This window comes from Rhinolophus ferrumequinum, chromosome 7, assembly GCF_004115265.2.
Source record: "Rhinolophus ferrumequinum isolate MPI-CBG mRhiFer1 chromosome 7, mRhiFer1_v1.p, whole genome shotgun sequence".
In the NCBI taxonomy this organism is placed as follows: Eukaryota; Metazoa; Chordata; class Mammalia; order Chiroptera; family Rhinolophidae; genus Rhinolophus; species Rhinolophus ferrumequinum.
Window position 1 is genome coordinate 47,598,262 of NC_046290.1, and position 25,521 is coordinate 47,623,782.

The 25,521-nt window shown below is 35.1% G+C and overlaps 1 protein-coding gene across 7 annotated transcripts in view; it reads right to left on the reverse strand.

Annotated features, from left to right (window-relative positions):
• The window catches only part of GFM2 (GTP dependent ribosome recycling factor mitochondrial 2), a 77,560-nt gene that overhangs the window by 36,098 nt on the left and 15,941 nt on the right, over positions 1 to 25,521 (reverse strand). For 5 of the 7 annotated variants that reach the window (XM_033109905.1, XM_033109902.1, XM_033109903.1 and 2 more), the window contains 14 exons: positions 24,690 to 24,778; positions 23,113 to 23,173; positions 22,678 to 22,857; positions 19,477 to 19,557; positions 17,819 to 17,967; positions 16,263 to 16,403; positions 16,079 to 16,178; positions 14,324 to 14,513; positions 11,782 to 11,858; positions 9,328 to 9,466; positions 6,232 to 6,411; positions 4,594 to 4,709; positions 1,469 to 1,651; positions 495 to 859 (listed from right to left, as the gene is read on the reverse strand). In XM_033109905.1, coding sequence (XP_032965796.1) covers positions 731 to 859; positions 1,469 to 1,651; positions 4,594 to 4,709; positions 6,232 to 6,411; positions 9,328 to 9,466; positions 11,782 to 11,858; positions 14,324 to 14,513; positions 16,079 to 16,178; positions 16,263 to 16,403; positions 17,819 to 17,967; positions 19,477 to 19,557; positions 22,678 to 22,857; positions 23,113 to 23,173; positions 24,690 to 24,778 — 1,815 coding nt within the window. In that variant the 3' untranslated portion in view covers positions 495 to 730. Of the gene's footprint in view, positions 1 to 494; positions 860 to 1,468; positions 1,652 to 4,593; positions 4,710 to 6,231; positions 6,412 to 9,327; positions 9,467 to 11,781; positions 11,859 to 14,323; positions 14,514 to 16,078; positions 16,179 to 16,262; positions 16,404 to 17,818; positions 17,968 to 19,476; positions 19,558 to 22,677; positions 22,858 to 23,112; positions 23,174 to 24,689; positions 24,779 to 25,521 lie in introns of those variants that run through there. The other 2 variants (XR_004423481.1, XM_033109904.1) reach the window with 2 other exon arrangements.

Below are 25,521 nucleotides of genomic sequence, written 5' to 3' on the forward strand. Positions count from 1 at the left end.
CTATTACATAAAAGACTGGCATCTTGTAAGAGAAACTTAAAAACAATAAAACAACAAAAAAAAAAAACAACGATATATTCCAAAGGGCTGAGTCTTTACTGACAAAAATCACCTATGTACATGTATAGTTCAGGTACATTAACTTTCAACATCAAAACACATTTCTCATTATATAAAGTTCAAGTACCACTATAAATTTGAAGTTCCATCTTTTATCTAGTTCTTTGAATGTACTGAAATAGTAATTTATTTTTAGCTTTTTATTAAAAAATATAGCTAACATGTAACATTATATCAGTTTCAGGGGTACACCATATTTATTCGACATTTCTATACCTAAAGAAGTGATCACCTTGGTAAGTCCAGCAACCATCTGACATTGTACCATGCTATCACAATATCTGACTGTATTCCTCATGTTGTACATTACATCCCCATGACTTATTTGTTTTATATCTGGAAATTTGGATCTTTTATTGCCAGGGGGATCACTTCTTAAAATATACAAATGTCTAACCACTATGCTATACACCTGAAATTAATATAAAATATTGAATGCAACTTTAGTTGAAAATTTAAAACAGGAAAAAGGTAAAAGGCAATAAAAGGTCCAAATTTCTAGATATGAAATAGTGATTTATTTGTCCAATAAATAAAGCAATAAAAATTGTTCTTACTGAAAATGAAGTAGGTAGGTGCTCCTGAATTTTTCTCCAAGGACCTAAAGCACTTAGGTCAAGCCACTTCTCCGGCTGAGCAGTGTACTTTGGTCTTGAGGACTCATGGCTTGATAATTAGATAGTTCTAAAGCAAAAGCAGCTGAGCCTGATGTTAGGGTTCGAAGCACAGTTGAATAACCCTAATCAAAATAATTTCAGTCAGTTATAAAATTTAAGCCTCAAGTTTCCCTTCCTCCTACTTATCTTTTGACCATTACCAGGAAAGGTGATTACATAACTTAACCATATCACTTCTTCAAACAGATCATTTAAATCATTTTTCTTAGGAAAAATCAGATACTGAAATATTGTGGAGGACAGAAAACAGTAGTGTGGGTATGCTTCAGATGTATTCCCTGGTCCCAGCATTTGAAAATGCTGGCACAGGTGCTTGGAATAGAGCAGAAGGGGCTGATCAGGAGAAGAATGACACTCACCTGACAACTGGCAATCGTAGAAGGAGGGTAAGTGCTTGGAAGGGACAAATGGTAGGCTGGTGCTACATTTTGATACAGCACACCCCAACCTTTCTGGAGGACTGGAAGTGACCCCCATGATGCTGTGATTCCCTGGATTTCCCTCACAATTTAAATCCAAAGTCCTACAGTTCCCGATGACTGAAATTTCACACATGTCCTCTAAATCGAAGCCCTGATGCTTCTCTCAGGTGTTACTGTCTATTTTTGCTCAGCGTATATGTCCCCTGTATTAGAAAAAGAGTATGTACTTTTCAGTCACAAAGTACCTACCATAATTTCTGCTAAGGGAACAAATCCAATAACAACTCTGTTGTCCTGACGAGTCTGGATTTCCTGAATGTTCCCTCTTCTTTGTGCCAGATCTGCCAGGACAGGGCTAAGGTAATCTCTAGTCACGGTAACCTCAAGATTCATCAGGGGCTCTAACACTTGCTTATCAGCTTTCTTCAGAGCCTAAAAAAAGCAGACAAATTGGTAAATGGGTTTTGGATGGAGGCTGCAAACAATGTAAGTACTGGAGTTTGATTTAAAAAGCTAGTCTACTTCTCAGCCTGTCAGAATTCAAAAGTTAACAAAATTTTCTATAAATTCTAAGCCTGTTTGGTTATCAGGCGGGATGTAATAAACTTAGGTTCAGCAATGGGAACCAGATAAATAATAGAGTTTGGCTCTGGAATGTGCCCTCACTTTCACCTAGGTTTGGCTGATCGTCTTTTTTCCTGCTCCCACCCACTACTCCTCACTATTACTAAGGCCTTAGAAGGAGGCATCATCACTGGCAAATAATGGTTCTGGGTCTCTAACCCTTCTGTCCCTGATACCTCATCTCCTCCTCCTTTCTCCCCTGGCCCCTTATTCTCACAATCATGAAAAAATGGCCAACTAGTAAAACCAAGAGTATATTCTCTTTGTCATAGAAATTTCAGTAAAACAATCTCAGTTCCTCATAGCTAATTAAACCTTTAAAATCACTTCAACTTCATTATCAACTGAAAGGACAACTGTAGACAATGTATCTAATAGCCCTTGAATGAAAATGTTACTAAAAATAATGACAGTCAACAGCAAACAACTTTATGTTTTCTGTATTTTTTTAGTTCTGAGCAAGTTTTGGGCCACTTCACATGTCTGTTAGAACAAAATAATAGAGTAGGAAAAGGTAACACTTAAGAGGAAAAACACTAAGGGAAGGACTGAATTCTGTGTAACTTAAATAGGACATTCTGTGCTCATGGAGCTGTCCTCAGTCCTATTTTCTCCTCCCCGTTTCCTTGGCGAAACTGTCTGATTGCAGAGCTTCAAAGACTTCTACGTAGCTTCCTCAAAAACTGAACTCCACCCAACCCACAGTGTCCGAGTGCTGCGGCCTTGCAGGCCATTGACCTGCTCTGGGATAGTGTCTGAACATCCTATAACAACCCAGTCTACCCCAAACTGAGCTCATCATTTCCTTTCCCAAACACTCTGTCTGCTCTTTCCTGTTTCTGCTGATCGCATCACTAGTCTTCAGTTCACCTGGACATGCATCTTTGACTTTCTTTTCCCCAAGAAGCTGTAAAATTTCCATTCCTATTCCATTTCCACGCTTATGGTCCTAGCTCACACCTAGTCCCTTCCCTGTCCTCGCCTAGTTCTTCCCTACTCCAATGCCTCCTGTATTCTAATGATTATACTGCCCTCTTCAAAAACTTCACTCATCACTGTTCTCAAAACAACCTCAAACTTGTAAATGTACTTTTTAAAAGTTTCTCTACAGTCTGCTTCTATTTTACTTTTCCAACACTATTTTTCACTGCTCCCCTGCCTTCATCTGATACCTACAGCTAAGGGGACTCTTTAATGTCCTATCTCCACTGTGCCCAAATTTTTCAAATCATCACAGCTTAAATATTAACTTCTTTCCAAAAATCCTGCCCAATCTCCTGCTTGTCAGCTTCTATCTAATATTTTGGCTATTTGGCTATATTTAATTCCATTTTAAGTCATAAGCTCCTAAAAGTCAAGAAAAACATATACATCCTATATGTCCATCAGTGCCCGGTGCACTGTAAGCATAACACAGATAGCTAAATAAAGACATGAAGCATCATTAACTTCTCATAAGTAGAGAGAAGCTTCCCCACTAGATGAAGCTTGACAAAGGCTGGAGTAATTCCATTAGGAGTATTTCATTTAAAGTAATGAATTAAACCCAAAGATTAAATGTAAGTCCCCATAAAGTTAATTATTATTCTTTAGTATAATCTTAATAAAAAGGCTAACCAACTCAGAAATACTCAGATTTTATTTTTAGAAGGCATATTAGATTTTGAAAGACTGGCCAATATACTGGGGCTTGCAGTTATTTTAGAAACATTACATCATCTTTCAGGTTACCGTTACTTCAATATTACAACCAATTTCAGGAGAAACTTCAAAAATTACTGGAAGGTAAATGTTTTCAACAATTTAATCAGGACTACAGGTGCTATTTCTAACTATAATATATACTTAGGGAAATACTACTTTAATAATTTTGAAAGTATAGTTTTTTTAATAAAAAAACTAAGTATGAATCTAAACTCATGAAAGAGACACTAAGTTCAGCCTTCTTAAGTCAGGGGCTCAGGGTATTTAATTTTATAATTATAGATTCAAATAAGACTATAGAAAATGAGACCTCACAGTGCAAAGTATCAGAAGATGATTATAAAAGCAAGTGTTTTCATGGCCTTCAAAATGTCCTCACTAACAGTCGGCGTAACCAGCCACCTATAAAACAAGCACATTCCCACACTGAGAGGAATGCATGGAATCAACTTTCAGCACAAGAAAGTCCCGGCGTTCATCGAGCTCTGGCAGGTCCTGGGGCAATGCACTCTAGGACATACCCCCAGAACTATGCCAAGACGACAAGCTTGCCTGATGCTTTGAGAAGGGAAAATGCTTATCCGGAATCTGTTCTTCAGCGAGTCTTGATTAATCTTATTTGAATAAACAGGAACTCTAATATTGAAACCAGTATTAGATTGTCAATGTCCTTTAGATTATAGTTCATCTTGGGCCAAACTGGCCCCAGAAATGTCCTCTACTCAAACCTACCAAGCTTGTTCCTAATGGTGTGTCTGGGATGGGGAAAGCAGAGTTGGCACATAAGGAAACTTGCCTATTTGTCAAAATCAGAGGGTATTGTATAGCTATCTATGTTAAACAGTAATTTCTTAGATCTTCATTCAAATAAAAACCTAGTGATTAAGAAATCAAAGATTCTCCATGGTAAAAACTCTTGCTGACTCTAAGTCTCAGGAAGCAAAGACACAAAGCCAGGCCCTACAAGCACAGCTGTCTGCGGGCCAGTGGTACACCACTGTTAGGAGAGTCACCTTAACGCATAAAGGATTACGATAGTTCTGTACCTTTTGTACACATCTTGAGACACAGGCAGAAATCATAGTTGAGGAGGTACCAGGATGAATTATCAGTGAATGTAAAGTGATTGCCACATCCTGAATTGGGGATCCAAGCAATGGTCCTAGGCAAGGGGGGAAAATTTGTATTAAGACTCGATATGCAACTGAGTTGTGTGAAGAAACAACTGAGAAGTGTAAAGAAATAGGGAGAGGACTTCTGGTTTCTAGTTCCACATGTAAGGAGCTTGGAAGTCATCACTCTGTCCTGACAACAGGTAAAAAGCAGAACAGACTGAAAAAATCAACTCTTCTTGGACCTATTAGAGAGGGGAGGACAAAGGGCAAACTAGTGCCCCCAAGGCTGGAGAAAGAGGCGAACACACAGCTTCCTGGAGCAGAAAACACCCTGGGAGCCAGTGTCAGGGTAGGAAAAGCTGAATTATAATTGATAAATTGTTGGAGACTCAGTGTGAACAAGTCTGAGATTTAAAAACTAGGGGTACCCAGTCATTGGGGAGAGGGGTCCGGGGGCACAATTTTGTGAGATTTACCTCCAGAAGCTCAAGTAGTTCTCATAGTAAATATCAGAGAAAAGTCCCCCTGTGCTTCTAGCAGGGGAAAGAAAAAACATTCTGAAATACAGCTGACCTTAAAACAATGTAGGGGATTAGGAGAACCAACCCGAGCCGATGAAAATCCATGTAGAACTTTTGACTCCCCAGAAACTTGGCCCTTCGTATCCATTGGTTTCACACCCACAGATTCAACCAACTTGGGATCGAAAACAGTACTTCAGAACACTCTGTTCTTAACAGGCCTGTCCCCAGGGGAAACTATTTAACTACAGCCTAACCTGCAGGGGCACCATCATCAAAGCCTAACTGACCTGGGGGAGGTGCTCTACTCCAGTCCACTCTAGCCATCCTGTCCCGCCTAGGGAGTGAGAAAAACTGAGGAACATTTGCACAGTTCACAGTCCAGAGGCACAGGCTCACGAGAGGACTGAGGCCTAATCCTAGGACTACTGAATGCTTCTCTATCCCCCACACCTCACCACATTACTAAAGGCCTGTTTTCAGCCATTCCTTTTACCCAGTACATCATGTCTGGCTATCAAGAAAAAGTTACAAGGCAAAACGCACAATCTGAATAGACAGAATAAGCACCACGACCAGACATGGCAGGAATGTTGGAATGATCAGACCAGGGATGTAAAATAACTATGATTAATATGATAAAGGCTCCAACAAATAAAGTAGACAGCACGCAAGAACAAATGGGCAATGAAAGTAGAGATGTAAGTCCTGGGAAAGAACCAAAAAAAAAGAAATTCCAGATAGAGGTAAAAGACACTGTAACAAAAATTAAGAATGCCTCTGATAGGCTTATAAGTAGACTAGACACAGCTAAGGAAAAAGTCTCTGAGTTATTTATCAATAGAAACTTCCAAAACAGAAAACCAAAGTGAACAAAAGACTGAAAAAAAACAACAGACTATCAGAGGACTACGGGACAATCATAAAAGGTATAAAATATACATAATGGGAAGAGATAGGGAGAAAACTCTACCCAAGTTAGAAAAAGACTGAAATAATCTGTAATATTAGGAGTGACTCAATGGTTGAGTGTGACACTCATACTTACCTTGGAGGCAAGCACTGTGAATTCCATTTTCAATCGCCTCTTGGGAGGCCTTCCAAATGTCTTCACTAACACTGTCGGCATACTCAATAACTGGCGCACCAGAGGATGCTTCAATCGGCTTTGCTTCCACTTCCACAGTCACAAGATGCCGTTTGTCTCCTAAAGTTCTATCTAAGGTATCTGTAAACAAATTGAATATGGTTCCTCAGACATTTGTTCTGGGGTATGAAGGTGCCACAACTGGCAAATTTACAATCAACAACTTCAAGGTCTAACAGTAGATAAAGTGGGGAAAAATATGAGTGGCACCAAATACAGTATAAAAATGTCAAAGTAAGTAGTTCTACCAAGAAAGCATCTGCTTCCATGTTTATCCCTGTTAAATCCTGCTCTGAATGCAAGGTAATACTGCTTTAGTGTTAAGATGCTTTGAGGCAGATGATCACACAAATTTTGATATGCAGATTACATTCAAATTTTTTGAAACATCTCTTGTTTGACTGAAATTCTTTTAATTACAAATGTTTTGTTTAAAAGTAAAACATTTAGAGTACAAAAGGTCATCTAAGGAAAATTAAAAGGATTTCAACTCTGACAATCCACAAACGGTTAAATTTCATATATTCCTCTAGTAATATTATATACATTTAATATTTACGCTTTCCAAAAAGCTAATGAAATGTCTTTTCGTAAAATTGAAAATAGTATCTCTCATTAGCTAACAACCAACAGCTGTCACCAATCTATAGTATTTTACTAAAACAAAACTACGCTGTATTTATGTAAGTGACCATGTAATGCAGTGACTCATGGTCCAAATTCAAAACTTAGAATTAATTACAGTCCACAATTCCTCTTCATAAGTCCTTTTTGAGCTCACTTTTATATTATGAATATTTTATACTTATAAATATATGAATAAGCTAAAAATAAAATGAACATTCAGGAAACATAAAATTACTAAAGAAACAGAACGATTACACAGTAATCTAGAAACCTTCTGCAACAACCACTAGCACATCATATTTAATCATTATGTTTTTCTTTAGCTTTATAACACATGCACGTACCCCCAAACAATATAGTTTACTTCTGCTTCATTTTGAATTTGTTATTATATTGCATATATTCTGCAACTTGCTTTTTTGGCTACACATCTGTGGGTCATATGAGCTGACACATTGATATAAGTGCATTCTTTTTCACTGCTATATAGTATTCCAGTGCATGAACACAATTCATTTATCCATTCTTCTGTCCACACATATTTGACCTGTTTTTTCTATTTCGTTTTCTTTTATTACAACGCTATTATGAAGATTCTTGTATCTGTCTCCCAATACACATGTGTAAGTGCTTCTCTACAGCACACACCTAGGAGTGTAACACTTGAGTAGTAAGGTCTGCAAAGGGTCACCTTCACAAGGAAGTTACCAAACTGTTTTCATAGTGGTTGTACAATTTATACTCTCACCAGAAGTTTTTATAAGTTTTCAATGCTCAACATCTCACCAATTCTCGGCATTGTCAGATTTCAATTCTTGCCAATTTTGTTGGTGTAAAACGGCATCTCACACTTTTAACTGGCATGATCCTAACCGTTACTGAGACTTAAAATCTTTCAATATGTTCATGGGCCTTTCGGGTATCCTCTTTTCTGAAATACCTGTTTAACCTTTTTTTGCTCACTTTTCTACTTGTTTGCCATGTTTTTACTGATCTTTAGAAGTTCTTTAGATAGTCTGGGTACTAATAATTCTGTCAGTTTATAAGATGCAAATATTTTCCTTCTCTCAGCTTTTGGTATGTCTTTTTGCTTTCTTTATAGTATATTCTAATACACAAATTTTTAATTTTAATAATACCGAATGTACCCATCTTACTTCGCGGTTTCAGCTTCTGGTGTTACATAAGTCCAACCCTATCCTGGTTACTAAGACATTTCTATATTTTCTCCCCCAAATTTGAAGGTTTGCCTTTCATAAAGTTTTCGGTTTTTGTTTTGTTTTAGGGCATATAGTAGCACTTATTTTTTTATATTCTGTGCTCCAAGGAAGATATTACACTAAATTCTTCCTGGTTTGGAATTTTGCAAGTCATACTTACTCCATGAAAAACCCTATCAGAAGTCTGTGGTTACAAATTCTCACTTGTTTCTGGAGAAGACTTTCCTAGTTAATTATTTCCATGACGATGTGGCCACCAAGTACTAGGTAAGAAATGACTGCAGATTCCTCCAGAATAGCTTAGTGGCTTTGGTGCTGACTTACTTTCTGAGATTCCTGTCCTAGCTTCCTTTTTGACCTCTGGAAATTTCCACTATGTTCCAATCAGTTCAGACATTAATTTAAAAGATGTTACTTGTATTTTCCCAGCATTTTTAATTTTTCCAGATACAAAGTCCAGAAACAGAGATCCTCTTTCATTTGCTCCTAAATTCTATTTGTTTAGTTTTTCAAATTTCAGTAAAAAGTAACCACCTGACCTTTTTCAAATCACTGAGTTGCTTAAAAGCACCTGGTTATCCTAAACATCTTTTCTCTATAGTATTTTTCAAAAAACCTATCCATGTTTTCTCCTTGAGGGGAAGAGCAATAATGTCACGTTCTTTTGCTTAAGGGAACCAAATTAAAACTATTAACCATGAATTCTTAGGTTTTGGAACAAAAATTTAAAAACTGCACTTTCTCAAGAATACAATTGGTATTGATAACCATATTTATTAAACAGTGAAAATTATTTTCCTCTCACTTTAAAGAGTAAAAATAACGTCAACTTCAAATTCTTATACTCATTCTGGTATTAAGGACAGGGATGAGCCATCTACTTCAGTGGTTTATTCTATCCCATGACCACTAACAAAGCACATTTGCTTGACTGGCTCATCCAGTAAATATGAGTAGTAATAGAATAGGGCTGTTTAAAACAAAACAAAAAGATCCTAAGAAACAAGAAAACACACACATAAAACCTGTCCCCACTAATGGAAGACATTAGTGCTTTATGCAACTAAAAGATACTGAGAAAACATTCTTGAGAGAGAGAAAGAGAGAGAGAAACAAAAACAGCAAATTCTAAATGTTCTATTTTTTTCACCTGTGGCACGAACTGAATTTAAGATAGTCTCTCGGTATGCCACCTGGAGAGGCCCTAGATAGGTTTCCAGTCCATATTCCCTCTTGATTCGGTCATGAATAATCTCAATATGTAACTCCCCCATACCACACAGGACAGTCTGGTTAAAAAAGAAAACAAAACAAAGATCAAGGAAAAATTATATTTACACAAAATACTGTATAAAGGTATAATATCAATGTTATTTTTCATTAATTAGAAAGGTTTTTTTGCAACTTTTTTGGCTCCTACATCACTGTTTTTTTCAACTTTTCTGATTGGAATAATAAATCAATTAAAAGTGAAAATTACTAGGCCACTCTCTCCTTATTCCATGATAGGTGAATTATCAGCTGGGCAAGTGGAATTTAGCTAGGACTACACTTCCGAACCACACAGCTAAGTTCTGGTCAGTGGAACATGAGTATAATTGACGCCAGCAACTTCTGTGTTGTGCCTTTAAGAAAAGAGAAAATCCCTTCTCTTAATGAAGATGTAGGAAACTGTCTCAAAACATGTGTATGAGGGCAACATCTTATGAACGGGGGAAAAAAACCTTTCTCCCAAACATTCCCAACCACATGGGTATTTCCCAACCATCCTGGGTACCTTACAGCTTTGTAGGCAGTCAAAACTTCCAGACTAGCTTAGACTTTTATGTGACAGAGAAATTGACTTTTATTCTCTATGAACCAATGTTATTTTGGGTCCTTGCTAAAACACCCAAATTTGTATCAAAACCAATCAAGACATGCTTTTTTTTTTCTTCTTCCTTTAAAGCAACTTATAACCATTGTATCTGAAGAAGGTCTTTGTGTAGAAGAAATAGTGCAAGGACTCCATATTTGTTCCATCTTGCTCATATGCTACCTGTGAAGAATTTACCCAAAGAGAGATCTGGCCCTTGCGCTCAGCAATTGGAAAATTATCTTTAGGCCAGGACGGTGACTGACAGAAAGTATCTTTGCTTGTCTGGGGACTTTGTCCACCAAACAGTCAATGTGATTTATGATGCGGGCTTTGGAATAACCATATCAGTTCCAACCTAGAGAACTCCTATGGGAACTCCTATGGGACAAAGGTCAACCACATAGGCAGTATGTGACTGAGCCCCAATAAAGCTCGACACCAAAGGCCCAGGTGAGCCTCCTTTGTTGGCAATCTTCTACCAGAAGGGTAACACATCCCTGAGGATGCACAAAGCTTCTCATTTAGAACTGTGCCTTGTGTGTCTTTTCCTTTGGCTGGTTCTAATTTGTATTCTTTTTGCTGTAATAAAACTATAATTGTAAGGAACAAAAAAGAAAAAAATTACTTGGTGTATGATTGTTATACTTTAAAGAAGTAAATTATTTGAAAAAAGCAAGCTGTAGAATAATACAGAGTGACTTGTTATATATCTGTACATTATATATTTGGAAAAAGTATACTGTTTTATCATATAGCACAGCAGAAGAGTGGATGTTTGAAAAAGAGTGCAAGAGCATTCACCAAGCTTTCAGTGGTTACCTGTGTAGAATAGGATTAAGAGACAGAAAGGGAAACTTTCTTTACTTTGTACACTTGGGTGTTATTTGCTATTTAAAAAATATGTATTGGCATTTTTAAAATAATAAACTTCTTGTAGCATTCAGGATCAATTAAACTAAGTTACTACTCATTTAGCTGGCATTTGGGAAAATAAAGTACCCTGTATTTTCCAGATTAACTAAATGTTTATCCTTATAAAGACAAATTTTTAATCTTTTTTTAATTTTATTGGGGAATATTGGGGAACAGTGTGTTTCTCCAGGGCCCATTAGCTCCAAGTCGTTGTCCTTCAATCTAGTTGTGGGGGGGGCGCAGCTCACTGGCCCAAGTGGGAATCGAATCGGCAACCCTGCTGTTCAGAGCTCGCGCTCTAACCAACTGAGCCATCCGGGGGACCCAAATTTTTAATCTTTTTAAGGAATTTTTTCTAAAATTTTATGTAAACTTTACCCTGCCTTCCTAAAAGGAAGATGTAGACTGAACATCTATTCTCCTGTGCTATAATATACAGCCCAGTTTGTACCTACTTTAGAACTCTGTTTCCTCCCACACTGGTAGGTAGTAATCCATCAATTCTCACCCATCTTATGTGTATCGTTGTCATTAAAAGCACTTTGCATCCTCCCTTTAGTATGCTGCTTCTATAAACCTTAGCGTAAGAGGCTCAGGGCATTGTCTTGGGGTGAAGCTCATTTGAAAATTTCACAAAATGCTAATTTCTGGAAGGTCGAAATGTTGGACAGTAATTTATATAAGTGAGGTATGTTTATTTTGAGGAATAAAGGAGAATTTGTTTATTTAGCTTGACAGTCAACATAATAATAATAAATATATGAGAGACCCAAAAAAGAAAAAAAAAATTTCCAGGAGCATAAATCAATCAGTGATTGGTAATAATATACCTACTTGCCCAGAGTCAGGATCTAGCCTCACTTTCAAACTGGGATCTTCACGCTGAAGGCATTTCAATGCATGATCCAAATCTAGGAGATAAACAATAACTGTTATCTTTATATTTCATTTTTAGATAATGTACCATATGAACCATATGTGGGGAGAATAAATGTATAAGCAAACACATTTTGAAAAAGAAAATTTCAAATAGCCATAACTGTTGTGTGGAGAATAAAACAAGATGATAAAACAAGTGATGGGAGGTGACTTGAGATTGAGTGATCTGGGAAGGCCTCTCCAGGATGATTTAGGTAAAGACACACACAAAAAGAATGACCTTGTAAGCAAAATCCTGAAGAAAAAGAAAGGAAATAGCTGTGGAAGAAAAGGTTTGCTACTGGAAAAGGAACAAGGCCAGTGTAGCTGGACACTGGTGGGAAGAAGGAAGAGAAGCCTCAGGTGAGGAGGTAAATGCGTGGCAGGGATCACATCAAGCAACGTCTCATAGGCCATGGTGAGGAGTTGGGATTTGCATGGGGAAGCCACTGAATGGTTCTAAGTGAGTCAGTAAAATCATCTGATCATGTTTCCACAAGATCAATCAAAGAGCTGACTAAAAGGCAAAATGCCTCCAGGAACACAAGCAATCATGAGAAACTGGCAAAAGGAAGATAAATTACATCATGAATAAAGAGATGCTAATGTGATCACTCTACGATGAATTACCACAACCAAAGAGGAAATAAGAATACTATTACTTGCATTAAATATGCCATCTCAAGTAAGGTGATACTGTAATACAATCAATTAACTGATAAGTACACCTTGTGTCTTTATAGAAGATGTTAGACGTTCCACAGACTATATAAAATGTAGCTCAAGAAAAGAGCTCCGCAATGGATTAATGAACCTTATCACACATTTAAAGTGTTCTTAGGGATATAAACCAGGCCTTCTAGACCTGCACTGTCCAATGGTAGCTACTAGCCGTCTGTGATAGGTGTTACTAGTTCAAATTGACATGTGCTGTAAGTATAAAATACCACCAGGCTTCAAAAATTTAATATGAAAAAAAAAGGTAAAACTTTTCAGTAATTTTTTCTACTGCTTACATGTTGAAATAATATTTTTGATATACTAGGTTAAGTAAAATATACTATTTAAGTTAATTTTGCCAACTTAACTTTTTTTAATGTGGCTGTAAGAAAATTTTAAGTTACATATGTGGATCATGTATTTCTATTGAACAGTGCTGTTCTAGACTCTCGATATTCCAAAGTTGGGTCCAAGGACCAGCAACACTGGCGTCAACAGAGCTTGTTAGAAATAGAGTCTCAGGTTCCAGACTGAATCGGAATTCACATTTAACAAGAACCTCAGGAGATGCATAGGCACATCCGAGGTTTGGAGGCATTATTTTAGATAATATTTATTTTTAAGCATCTACAGATACTCAAAGAAAGTAACAATGCTTATGTCACTTTGTGACTTTTGGAATGAAAAGACAGTAATTTCATTCTAAAATAAACAAGTTCATTCAAAAATATTTATAAAGAATCTATCTTTCAGGAGCTTACTGGGGTGAAAACACAGCATTATAAAACAGGGTGTCAAGTGCTATAGTAGGATCATGAAGTAAATAATAGAAGGACAATGGAAAAACAGAGAAAAGATTATGTGGATCCGCTTCCAGGAAGTCTGAGTAAGGGAGGCTCTGGGAAGTCCTCTACTCTCTGGGGCCTAGAACCCCAAAGCTAATGCCCATTAATTAGACTTTCTTTAGATACTAAACTTTTCTCCTAAAATAGTCATTAAAAGATTGAGGCCTAAATTTTAAATTGGCTGGTACAATTTAACTGCAATCCTACAATCTGAATTTAGCTGTCCATACTACCTTTGAAGTATGAAATGATTTTCAAATATATTTAAAAGAACTCACAGGTTATTTTGTTTGGGCAACCACTTAAGTGTCTGGCAAACCTTGAAACCTTGATAGAAGTTGCTCGATCACCATACTAAAGAGTTTGGGTTTGTGCTGTAAGTAATGAAAAGCCACTAAAGAACTGAGCGAATATGCGAAAGAACAAAGTATGTAACACTCAAAAAGATCAAATGATATAAACCATGGTATATAAATGTCTTCACTGAGTTCTAAAGGTTAAGCTAGAAAACAAGGAAAAGTGGCAATCTTATAAATGATGATGAGAAATTGAACCAGTTATGAATTGGTTACTGTCTAATCTAATATACTGGAAGGGCATTTCTTAGGTCATTTACTTAGAATCCCATAGATATGTAGCACCACAAGAACAAGAGTAGGGAAGAATACAATATGAGAAAAACAGCCAAGATATAAGAAAAGAAAAACATGAAAGAAGCTTTTAAAAATCAAAACATCTTAAATAAAAAGCTACTCTAATCACAAGAAATACTTACCAATAAATTCTGATAAAATTAAACTCAATCACATAAGAAATACTTTAAGGGTATAATGCAACTATGTTATCTAACTTATCAGAGCACTAATTAATTGATACACCAAGACTATTTGTACCTGGCTGCTTAGACACAGAAGGGGGTTCTATGGTACAGAAGAAAACAGGTTCTGGAATCTCCACCCCAGCCAATAAAAGTCTCTCTGCTTCACTGTTTTGTCTATGCTTCTTTTCTCCCTCCCTTTCGGCTCGACGAGCTGCAGCTAAGGCGCTGGACTTGGATGAGACAAGGGTGTCTCCAGTAGCAGTCTGCAAGCGAACAAGACAACTTGGAATAAAACAGGCTGTTGGCAAACACCCAGCTTCTACCAAGAACCATGAAATAAGAAAAAATTTAATGTAGCACGCTTTTCACAGTACTTAAAAAAGAGACAAATTCATTAAAGCTCATTATAACTTTGCACAAATAAAGCTAATTTAACTTTTATAAGAATTCTATCCAAAATACTGCTGTAATAAATTCTAATACACACACACTCTCTCTCTCTCTACATATCCAAAATTCATTTGGATTAACAAATGTTCCTTCCTAAATTTTCAATCATATAAAGACAGGTTAGGTAGAAGTCGATTATAGTGTTTTATCACCAGCAAAAAATTGTTTATTAGTATTTTACAGAAAATCCTCTATTAATGCAATTAACCAGGATACTTTTGACCATGTAAAATTGATGGCGCCCTTGTAGACTCATTATTTTTTAAAACCAAAATTTCACTTTTAAACTTTTATATTATGAAGTTGTGTCAGTTTCCTTCTCTGTGAAGATATTTCTGGTGAAGCAGTAGTTCAAACGGATTTTTGTAACTCCTTCAAATACGTACAAGGAGTTCCTGTCTTCACGTAGACAGAGACAGGACACTGCAATGCTAGAAATCCAATTTCCAGACTGTAGGAATTTTTTGCTAACGGATCTTAAATCTTGCAATTAATTATAAAGAGTTTAAAATGTTAAAAGTAACAATGTTTATCCTAAATGCCAAATATACCAAAGTGCAATAAGAAACCGTATTTGACTTAATCCATATATAAGTGAAATATCCTTAGTTTTAACCCACCAAAATCATATACAGAGAGTGCCATTTAAATGTATACACATTTTAAGAAAGGAAAACTCCATTAAAATTGTTAATACTCAATATATACTGATAACAAAATATGAATTCAAGTCACATTTGACTTCTGCAATTACAAGAGGTGCACAAAGTGGTTAACATCCAGACACTTCTGATTATGGCGAACTACTGCTTGAGCAACGTTGACCAAAGTGTCCACTTGTACACATTTTTTTGGCACCCCGGTATACAGACAGCATTAAGTATTTTCATCCATTCATCCCACAGAAGTCATGGAATGCCTAAATGCACTCGTCTAAGAACTAAGAATAGAGAAGAAAAGAGACAAAAATCCTTGCCCTCATGGAGCCTTCACTGGCAAAATATCTTCAGTTATTATACCTGATTGCTTATGAGGTTAGATTAAATTGTCTGCAATGATCAAGGTAGGAGAAAAATCCAATGGGAATAATGCAGTATTTCATATAAACTTAAAATATATGTATGCATCCATGAGTAGTTTATTATTTTACTTGAATTTGAACTTTATACGAATACAACCTATACTGTTAATATTCTTCTGTAATTTATTTTTCTTTCTATTCAAGTAGAAGAGTCAACTATGTTGATTAGTATGCTACAATATTCATTATTCCACTATTGATGGATATTTGTTTTGCCTTTGGTTTTTTGTTATTATAAAATACCTACTTTTAAACATATAAGCTGTTATTTCCTAGAGAAACCATATGATTACTTACATGTTTAAGCCCAACAGTCAAAGCAATGTTACCAGCAGTCAGTGAAGGGATTTCTACATGTTGGTCAGCAAATGGCAAAAGCAGACGACTTATTCTCTCCCTGTAAAACCATGATTTATATTAGCAAAAGTTTTTTTTAAAGAAATGAGTGCTGTTTTAGAAAATAACCTAAGCTTCTACTTACGTGCAGTTTCCATTAATATTATGGATGGCCAACTGGGGTTTTATCATGCCTGAATAAATGCGCATAAAAACCAGTGGTCCTCGCTGCTTGTCATGGAGAACTTTAAATGCCAGTGCACATAAGTCGCCCTTGTACCACTGACTATAAAATTAAGGAGACATTCCAGAAAAAGTCTTTAAAATACATTTCCTATATTTAAATACACACACATATATAGATCAGATCATAATCACTGTACCAGCTTAACCCTGATGTCCTCCAAAGATCCTTCATATCTGTATTTTAGCTACCCAAGCCGATTTAATAATGTCAGTACTATGTACCTCTCTTCCTCCATTGAATTAACTTATTTAATAGAGATCTTACCATTAATTCCTCAAAACTAAAAATAATGGGTTCTCTTCCAAATATGACCTCTAGTCACAAATAATTTCATTGCCAAGAGTTCCCTCCTCAAAAAATATACCTAGGAACATCACACCACTTCTCAAAAAACCTGTACAGGGTAAACAAATGGGTACTTTTCAATTATTGCTTTTAAGCTACCCTCCCACTCTCTCTAGTTACATAACCATATAAATTGGCACTACAAACTTGAACTTGTTTACCTGCCAACATTCTTACAGAATGATGAACTTAAATTGGTGTTCATTGATAGGTTATGGAAAGTTTGAATCCCTTTGAAATTGCCAACTTTTATGCATAAGTACATTTTTCTGAGAAAAAGCTCTGTATTTTCATTAGTTTCAAAGGAGTCCATGACTCAAAGTAGGTTAGACAATTCTACTATAGAAATTCTCCAACCTTATTCCTATTTCTTCCAGTTTTTAACTTTATTTAACAAATACTTATTCAGAGAGCTTACAATATACTAGTCAATATTCCATATGCTTTATAAATATTAACTCATTTGATATAACAATCCTATGAGGGATCCTATTCTTTGCATTTCACAGATGAGAGGTTAAGCAACTTGGAAGAGCTGGGATGTAAACCCAGGTAGTCCAGAGTCCATGCTCATAATCACTTCACTGTAATGCCTCTCTAATTAAGAGAGATAGTAATTAATGTTAAAAAGATTAAAGTCTACTTTTGTCTGCCATTTTGCACTCACTCACATTTTAGAGGATTTATTACTAAATACAAAGCTGTTAGTGACAACAGGAGTAAAACAATGTACCTTTCTTTAGAGGTACAAAATATTTTGAGCTTATAAAAATCTTGACATCTAGAATAAATATAAATATATCTATAGAATATTTATCCAATGTCCTCAGTATTTTTTTTTTAAGATGGCAGGGTCAACACATACTTTCAGACGGCAAAAAATCCATATTCTTAGCTCCATTTGTAAACACAGAAGGTTACAAGATATAATAACAAATGTCCCTTTCATGTAAAAATTACTATGGCTCTATATTATATTATTTTCAATGATATTCTTCCCCAATGTTATTCAAAAAATGGTGATTCAACTACTCTTTGTGAAAAAGACCTACTTGCCTACCTGTTTTTTCAAGGCTGTAAGATTATAATAAAGAAACTTGCACACTTACAGAAAGTCATAGTTGCGCTCTTCAGGTGAAGGCAAGTACATAGTAATAGCGTCTAACAAGGGCTGGACCCCTTTGTTTTTCAGGGCACTTCCACAGAGCACAGGCACTGCTGTCTGAGCCAGTGTTACCCTGTGTATTGCAGTCTGTAGCTACAAAGCAGAGATATAAGTAAGTATTTTATGTGACCATTTTATGGTCACATATATAGTACACTGGTCTCAACCAAAATAGCTCACAGTTAGATGCCTTTCCTAACCAACCATGTAAAACGGCACTCCTCATACACTTCCATCATTCTTTATGGCCTTATTCTTTCTTGTTTTTCTTTTGTAACATTAATCACTACCTGGTATATTAGATATATATTTATTAGTTTATTGTCTGTCTCCCCATTCACTAGAATGTAAAATCCCTATGAGCATTATAGTAAAGTCCAATGAAAACACAGCTAAATTCCCAGAAACTAGAAAAGTGCTTAAAATAAAGTAGGCATTTAAAAATATTTCTTGGATAAATGAGTTAATATTCTTGCAATTTAACCTTGATAATCTAATAAATAAACAGATCACAAATTAAAAATATAAATGAGTTATAATTTCTTCAAATGAATTAGTTCCATATTAAACAAAACCCAAAAGAAATTGAGAAAGTAGAAAAAAAAATTTTAGAAGACCTCAGAAACCAAGAAAAGCTTGGGTGTGCTTACAAGCTACTGACCAGAGAAATGGTGGGTCAATTCTACTTTAGATTGTAAGCTCTTTGAAAACAGAAATCATGTTATGTGACTATAGGGCATAATAAACATCACACTTAAGCATCCAAATATTAAATAATAAAAAATTTCAAAATTATGGCATTTCACCCAATAGAAAAAAATTATTTTTTCCACCTTAATAACTTCAAATGGCTCAAAATTAATCTATAGATTGCATGTTTTCCTTTAATTCTTTTTGGGAAAAATAAGTGAATTTGCTGGGCTCATTTTGGACCCCATTACACATATTACCACTTAAAAACACTTTCCTTGGTAATTCTTATGTTTCACAAAGGAAAATAAAGAGTAAGTTTGCCAAATTCATGGTGGAAGTTCCTTGGCAGAAAAAAAAACAGAAATGCCCTGAAGAAATCTGTCGTAATTCAATTACTATCAGTATTTTAGTCACCTAGTCTCTTGTTTAATGTATTTCAAAAGAAAACAAAGGAAGATTTGTAATCTTCTTTTAGTTTCCACTAAAAATTAAAACAGATTCGGAAAAAACTTCCTAAGTAAAATGATCATTGTAGTAGGCTAAAATACCAGTAAATTTTAAATACAAAATTTTTACCTGTGATTTCCCTAAAAATACTTTAGGGAAATGATCACAATGAAGGGAAAAGGCTGAGAATGAATAGTTAACTTCTCCTGACTCAATACAAGTAAAAAAGATTCCATTTCTAATTTTATAAAGTATATCTGAAAATATACTGCCATTATCTAAGTACCTGTATTAGTAGTGACTTTATCTTAATGTTCTCCCAATTTTTGTTTAGGCCAACATTTTCTAATGATATGCACAGTTGGGAAAAAAAACAACACAAAACACAGAGAGAGAGACAGAGAAAGCAAACCACATCCAATTAGTAAAACTTGGCCAAAGTAAATGAATAATAAAATTTACCTTTTCAGCTGGAAGCAAATCAAAATTTTCACTAAATTCTCCTAAAACCAACTCAGCAAATTCATCATCCAAATCTGCAACCTATAAAGAAAGGCTTTAGTTCTACAGCTTGCATTTGTTGTCGCAACTATTAAGTCTAAATATCATAAATATACAATACCCAACTATTCCAAGACAGATACGTGATCTAAGTTATCCAGGCCAAAGACCTCTTCCTATCTTTTAAAAGGGATACAGATTTTTTCCAAAGGAAAAGAGATTGAAAATTGAAGATATGCTATTATGAGTTTCTAAATTCATGGAAAGCCAGAGTCAGATAAAGCATCTCAGTGAAGTGCTCTTGATATTCAAGAGTGCTCAAAAGAAACAAAATAGAACGCACAATTTATAGCCAGTGATAACATATACAATGGACTGCTGTTTTTAGATAAAACTGGGGGTCTTAGTTCATAAAAAAGTTTCATCTGGTACTCCTCTAATATTCTGAATGTTCACAAGATCTCCTAAGGCAGTCAAACTAATTAATATTCCACAAGAGAATAAATTTAAATTGGGAGTCAAAGACATCATTTCAAAATAAAAATGAAAATTATCTAATTCATGTTCTTTTCATACTCATCTGCCATTATGGAATAGAAGAATTCAGCTGACAAGAAAATTAATGAAATAGTTTCAAAAGTTTATAATAGTACAAAGGAGCAAAACTTTCAAACTTGGGTGAGAAAAACACATATTTAACAGTTAACTACAGAAGAAATGTACTGAACCATCCTCCTGAAAAAGTTGGAGTCAAACTTCTGGAAATGACACCACTACTCACTTATTCAAAATCCTTGGTTAAGTTATGCCACCATCCCTCTTTTCCTGGATTACTCATGGAGATAATACTAGAAACTACCTCATGGGGCTATCGTGAAGATGAAATAACCAATTCAAATTATGCTTTCAGAACATACAGTAAATATACAATAAGTATTATTTTTTTCACTGTTCACTTTTAGAACACAAGAAGTTGATTCCTGTCCACACGAATCTTATTCTCCCATTTAAAAAATTAATTGTGGTATAGTATAACATAAACATAATAAAATTTACCATCTTAATAATTTCTAAGTGAACAGTTCAGTACTGTTAAGTACATGCACACTGTTGTAAAACTAATCTCCAGAACTTTTTCATCTCATAAAACTAAAACTCTATACCCATGAGACAACTTTCTCATTCTCCCCTTTCCCCAGACCCTGGCAACTATCATTCTATTTCCTGTCTCTATGAATTTGGCTACTCTAGATACCTCACTCATGTAAGTGGAAGCATACAGTATTTGTACTTTTGTGAGTGGCTTATTTTAATTAGCATAATGTCCTCAAGGTTCATTCATACTGTATGTAGCATGTCAGAATTTCCTTCCTTTTTAAGGCTGAATAATATTCGTGTGTGTGAACATACCACATTTTGTTTGTCCTTTCATCTGTTGATGAACACTGTCCACCTTTTGGCTGTTATGAATAATGCTGCTATGAATAAGGATATGCAAATCTCTTGGAAACAGTGCTTTCAATTCTTTTGGATAGATACCCAGAAGCGCAATTGCTAGATCATAGGGCAATTCTATTTTCAATTTTCTGAGGAACTACCCTACTGTTTTCCATAGTGGCTGCACCATTTTTTTTCCCACCAACAGTACAATTTCTCCACATCCTTGCCAACACTTATTTTCTGTTTTTTTTTGTTTTGTTTTATTGATAGTTGTCATCCTAACAGGTGTGATGTATTTACGGTAATGAGCACTTTATTATTATTATCTATGCTATACTGATAGCATAGAATGAAAATAAAGAAAATTTGAGACTATCATGTCCTAGAACAATATGAGATAAATATTCAAGTTTATGTTGGCTCCTCAACTTGATTACAAAATCCTTCTTAGGTTTATTTTGATAGCTCTTTTGTATAAGATAAAACAAAACAATAAAACCTCAAAGGAGAACCAATTCTGTACCCAATTATTGATTAATATCAATTCCACTTTTATTCTTTTTATGTGCCCTCCCTTGCCAAATTAGAAAAGCAGTATAGCAAAATCAGTAAGAGCTTTAGCTCTCTCTAAACTGAGACAGACCTGGGGTCTGCTATTTATTAGCTGTATGACAATTTATTTAAGCATTCTGAGGCTCTGTTTCCTCACCATTAAAATGAGAATATAGGTTGTTGTGAGGATTAAATAACATATGTAAAGCATGTAAGCTAATCATCATAGTAGGTCCTCGATAACTATTATCCATTAATAAAAATACTGTGTATTATAATGGAAAATAATAACTTCAAACAAAAGATGAACGAAAAAAAATTATAAGAGGATCTATTTTGACCAGTTTAATTTAGAAGTGAAAAATCAAAGGGTTGATTCAAATGTTCTTCTCACCATAAAATTCACGGAGTTTAAGGTATGTTTCACTCATTGTTCTATATACTAACAATATCATATAAATATTAACAATCTTACTATTTTCCATTAAAATTTTGAGGCTAGATGAGGTCCAGAATTATATTAACTAAAAAATTGATGGTTTTAAAATTTTCTAAATAATTTGACATCTGATAAAGATGGACATACCATTTGACCCAGCAATTCCACTCCTAGGTTTAACCCTAAACAATTTTTGCCTATGATCACAAGGAAATACATACAAAGATATTCATAGCAACACTGTTTGTAATAGCAAAAAAAAAAAAAAAAAAAACCAAAAAAGGTAACAACCTCAAAGTTCATCCACAGGAAAACAGACAGTAAATTGTGGTATAATCATATATTGGAACACTATATAAGACTGAAAATTAATGAAGTATAACCACACGTTACATGGATGACTCTCCAACATAATGATGAATGGTGTAATAAAGTACAAACAGTATCATTCCATTTATGTAAAGTTCAAAAACATGAAAAACTAAATTCTTTAAGGATATATACATTTGTAAACTATTAGTGGAAGGGAGAGAGATATGAACAGGAAGTGGCACAGAGATTCAAGAGTATTACTAATATTCTCTTTCTTACTTGGGTGGTGCAGACACTGGTGTTCATTTGTTATTCGTATACTTTACATATTCCATATGTAATTTTATATTAAATTTCATAACAAAAATATTTTAAAAGTTTCTAAGTACTTATATAATTTTAAACTCAAAGTATTTTACTTGTTCAATTAAGGCATTCCTTGCTTCAGTTGTCTCCTTCAGCAATTTAGGATCACTCATTTCCAAGAGAGGTTTTCTCTCAAAGTCTTTTCCATCATCTGAATTGAGGTTCCAAAGAAGTTTTTCTTTACTTACTACATCCACCACTCCTTTGAAAGTCTTGGCTTCACCAATTGGTAACTATAATGCAGAGTGAGATTAACATTATTAAATAATCAATTAGAATGGCATTGGTGATAAATCTTATCTTTCTCCATTTTCTCCTAAATGTCTATTATTATTACCATAACCTTACCTATTTTTATTTACATCCCAACTTCTTCCAAAATGGATCTAAGATAGCTTCAGAAATGTGTATGTCACAATAAAATAAACTGATGAGGAAACTGAAAAGGAGCTGTTGTTATTTAATCAACCAAATATCAATCAACCAACCTGTAAAAGCAAAGGCTTTGCCTTCAATTTTTGTCTGATGCTTTCAACTGCATAGTTAAAACTGTAGAAAACAAAATACACAGTAGTTTAAAATGTTAAGATTTTTAAAACAGGTTTAAGAATGTTCTCTAAAATTACAACCCTTTTTATTGTTCCTAATGTTCACCACTTAACAGTCTTCCATAGGACAATATCATAAATAAACTTTTAATGTCAATTTCAAATAACAGTGACTGAGTATCTACCGTAATCCCGCCACCCAGGTATGTAGGGTACTATTATTGTTAGCATCACATTAACTAAAGTTTGAGGTTAAGGTTACACGAACTGATCAAGATCGAAGATAATAAATTGCCATTAGGATTCAAATGCAAGGCTTGTGATGACAAGTCAAGAATTCTAATAACTGCATTTGCTATCATACATGGCTATCACACATCAGCTTTCTTCCAAGAGCCAGCCTATTTTTTATACTTTTATTTTAGGTATTCTTGATATCACCTGCTATACTGCATTACTGTGCTAACACTGGGGCTGGCTACCTATGGCTCATATATCATCTTTGGTACATGGGCTAATTTATACATACGAGTACATGCAAATCTTTGTGGTCCCAATGTCTTTGAGGACCAGCCTAGCATCTAGTCACCTCTCTCCCCATCACCATAGGTGACGTAAGTCAGTAAAAGTAGTACTTCCGTCTATCTCAAGGATCTCCAAACAGAAAAGGGTCAGAACTTGAACCTCACACATTTTGAAGGTTGTGCTTTTACTCACTAACACAAAAGTCCTTAAACCCACAGCCTTAGAATTACTGTAGTTAGATAAACACAAAGCATATTGTATGGTTTGGGAGGAGAAATACTTTGTTTTGTTTTTGCCACTCACACCACAGACCAGGATCTATTACATTTCCCCAGAATCTATTATATTCTTGATTCTCTCCCTTTACATTTTCACCAAATCCTTCATATATTCTTGATTCCCTGAATTATGTTCTCAGCATAATGTATCCATTTTGGATTACCACTCTGCAAGTCTCTGAGCATTACCACAACATTTCAGCATTATCTCTTTTGCCCTAAATGTAGGTCTTAAAACATCTACGTTCTCCTCTTCTAGTTCCCTTTAATAAAGAGCATGTTATCCAGTAGCCACAGAAAATCAGGGGACATTGTTCTCTGAGGCAACTAGAGGAAATAAGTCTGTAACCTCTACCTTTAACAATGACAGGGAGCACTGCAACCTTCAGCAGTACGTACAGGGACTAGACCATACAGCTCTAACTAGAACCAGTGAAATCAGCAAGACATCACTCTGTCAGGATCTTAGAAAATAGCATACAGCTTCTCTACATTAAAATCAGGATGATTCGCCATCTATCAGCTCTCTTTTTATCCCATGTTAGTACTTAACCTATGAATTAGCTACTTTCATTTTTTTAAATGGGATTGAATAGAGATTTCATTGACTATTTAGCCTATAGGGAATAGCTGTTTCTAAGTTTAAGTTATAGTCCATTAAAAGCTCAAATTGTATTCTTACTTTGATAAGCCAACGAAACACATTTTCAATACCTTGCTCCAGTTTTGTCCATTTTGTTTAAAAAACAGATTCGAGGTATCTTGTGTTTATCAGCTTGCCTCCATACTGTGAGAGTTTGTGCCTAAAGCAAAGAACACATATTGGACAAAAATAGCTATTTTAGTAAATATGGAATAAGGAGATCTAAGAATCTATCGTAACATGGAATTAGGCCCTATTCTAGCACAGAATTAGTGCCACTGCACTTAAACTTCTAAAGTCACTCTTGGCTTTCAGGTTAACATAGCAAAGAACATAACCAAGTGTGATGAAAAGTGAGGCTACTACTTTGGGTGAACTAGGCTGCCCCACATAGAGTATTAACACCTGGGAGGTACTGAGTCATGGAAAGAGGACTTAACCAAGAATCAGAAGACCTAATTTTTGTTTGGCTTCACCTTACCTAATACAATGTCACACAACAGTGAACTTGTTTTCTGATCTGTGAAATACAGACGTTTGCCTTAATGAATTCAGATAGTTGTGATGTAAAAAGAACAAATAGAAGTATACTATAAAAACGCTATTGTGATAAAAAACATGTATTTTTATTGAGACTGCTTGAATGTTCATGTAAACTGAAGAGGGTTTAGAGTGAAAAAAGACGCAAATATCTGTATTTATAAATTGCAGTTCTCATATATTCTTAATCTTAGCCATTCTTGTGGGTGTGAAATGGTCTTTGTAATTTTAATTTGCATTGCCCTTTTAACTAATGAGGACAGAAATTTTTTCATGGACTTATTGGCCATTCACCTATCTTCTTCAGTGAGTATCCATTCAAGTCCTTTGTCCATTTTTAATTGGGTTGTTAGTTTTTATTAT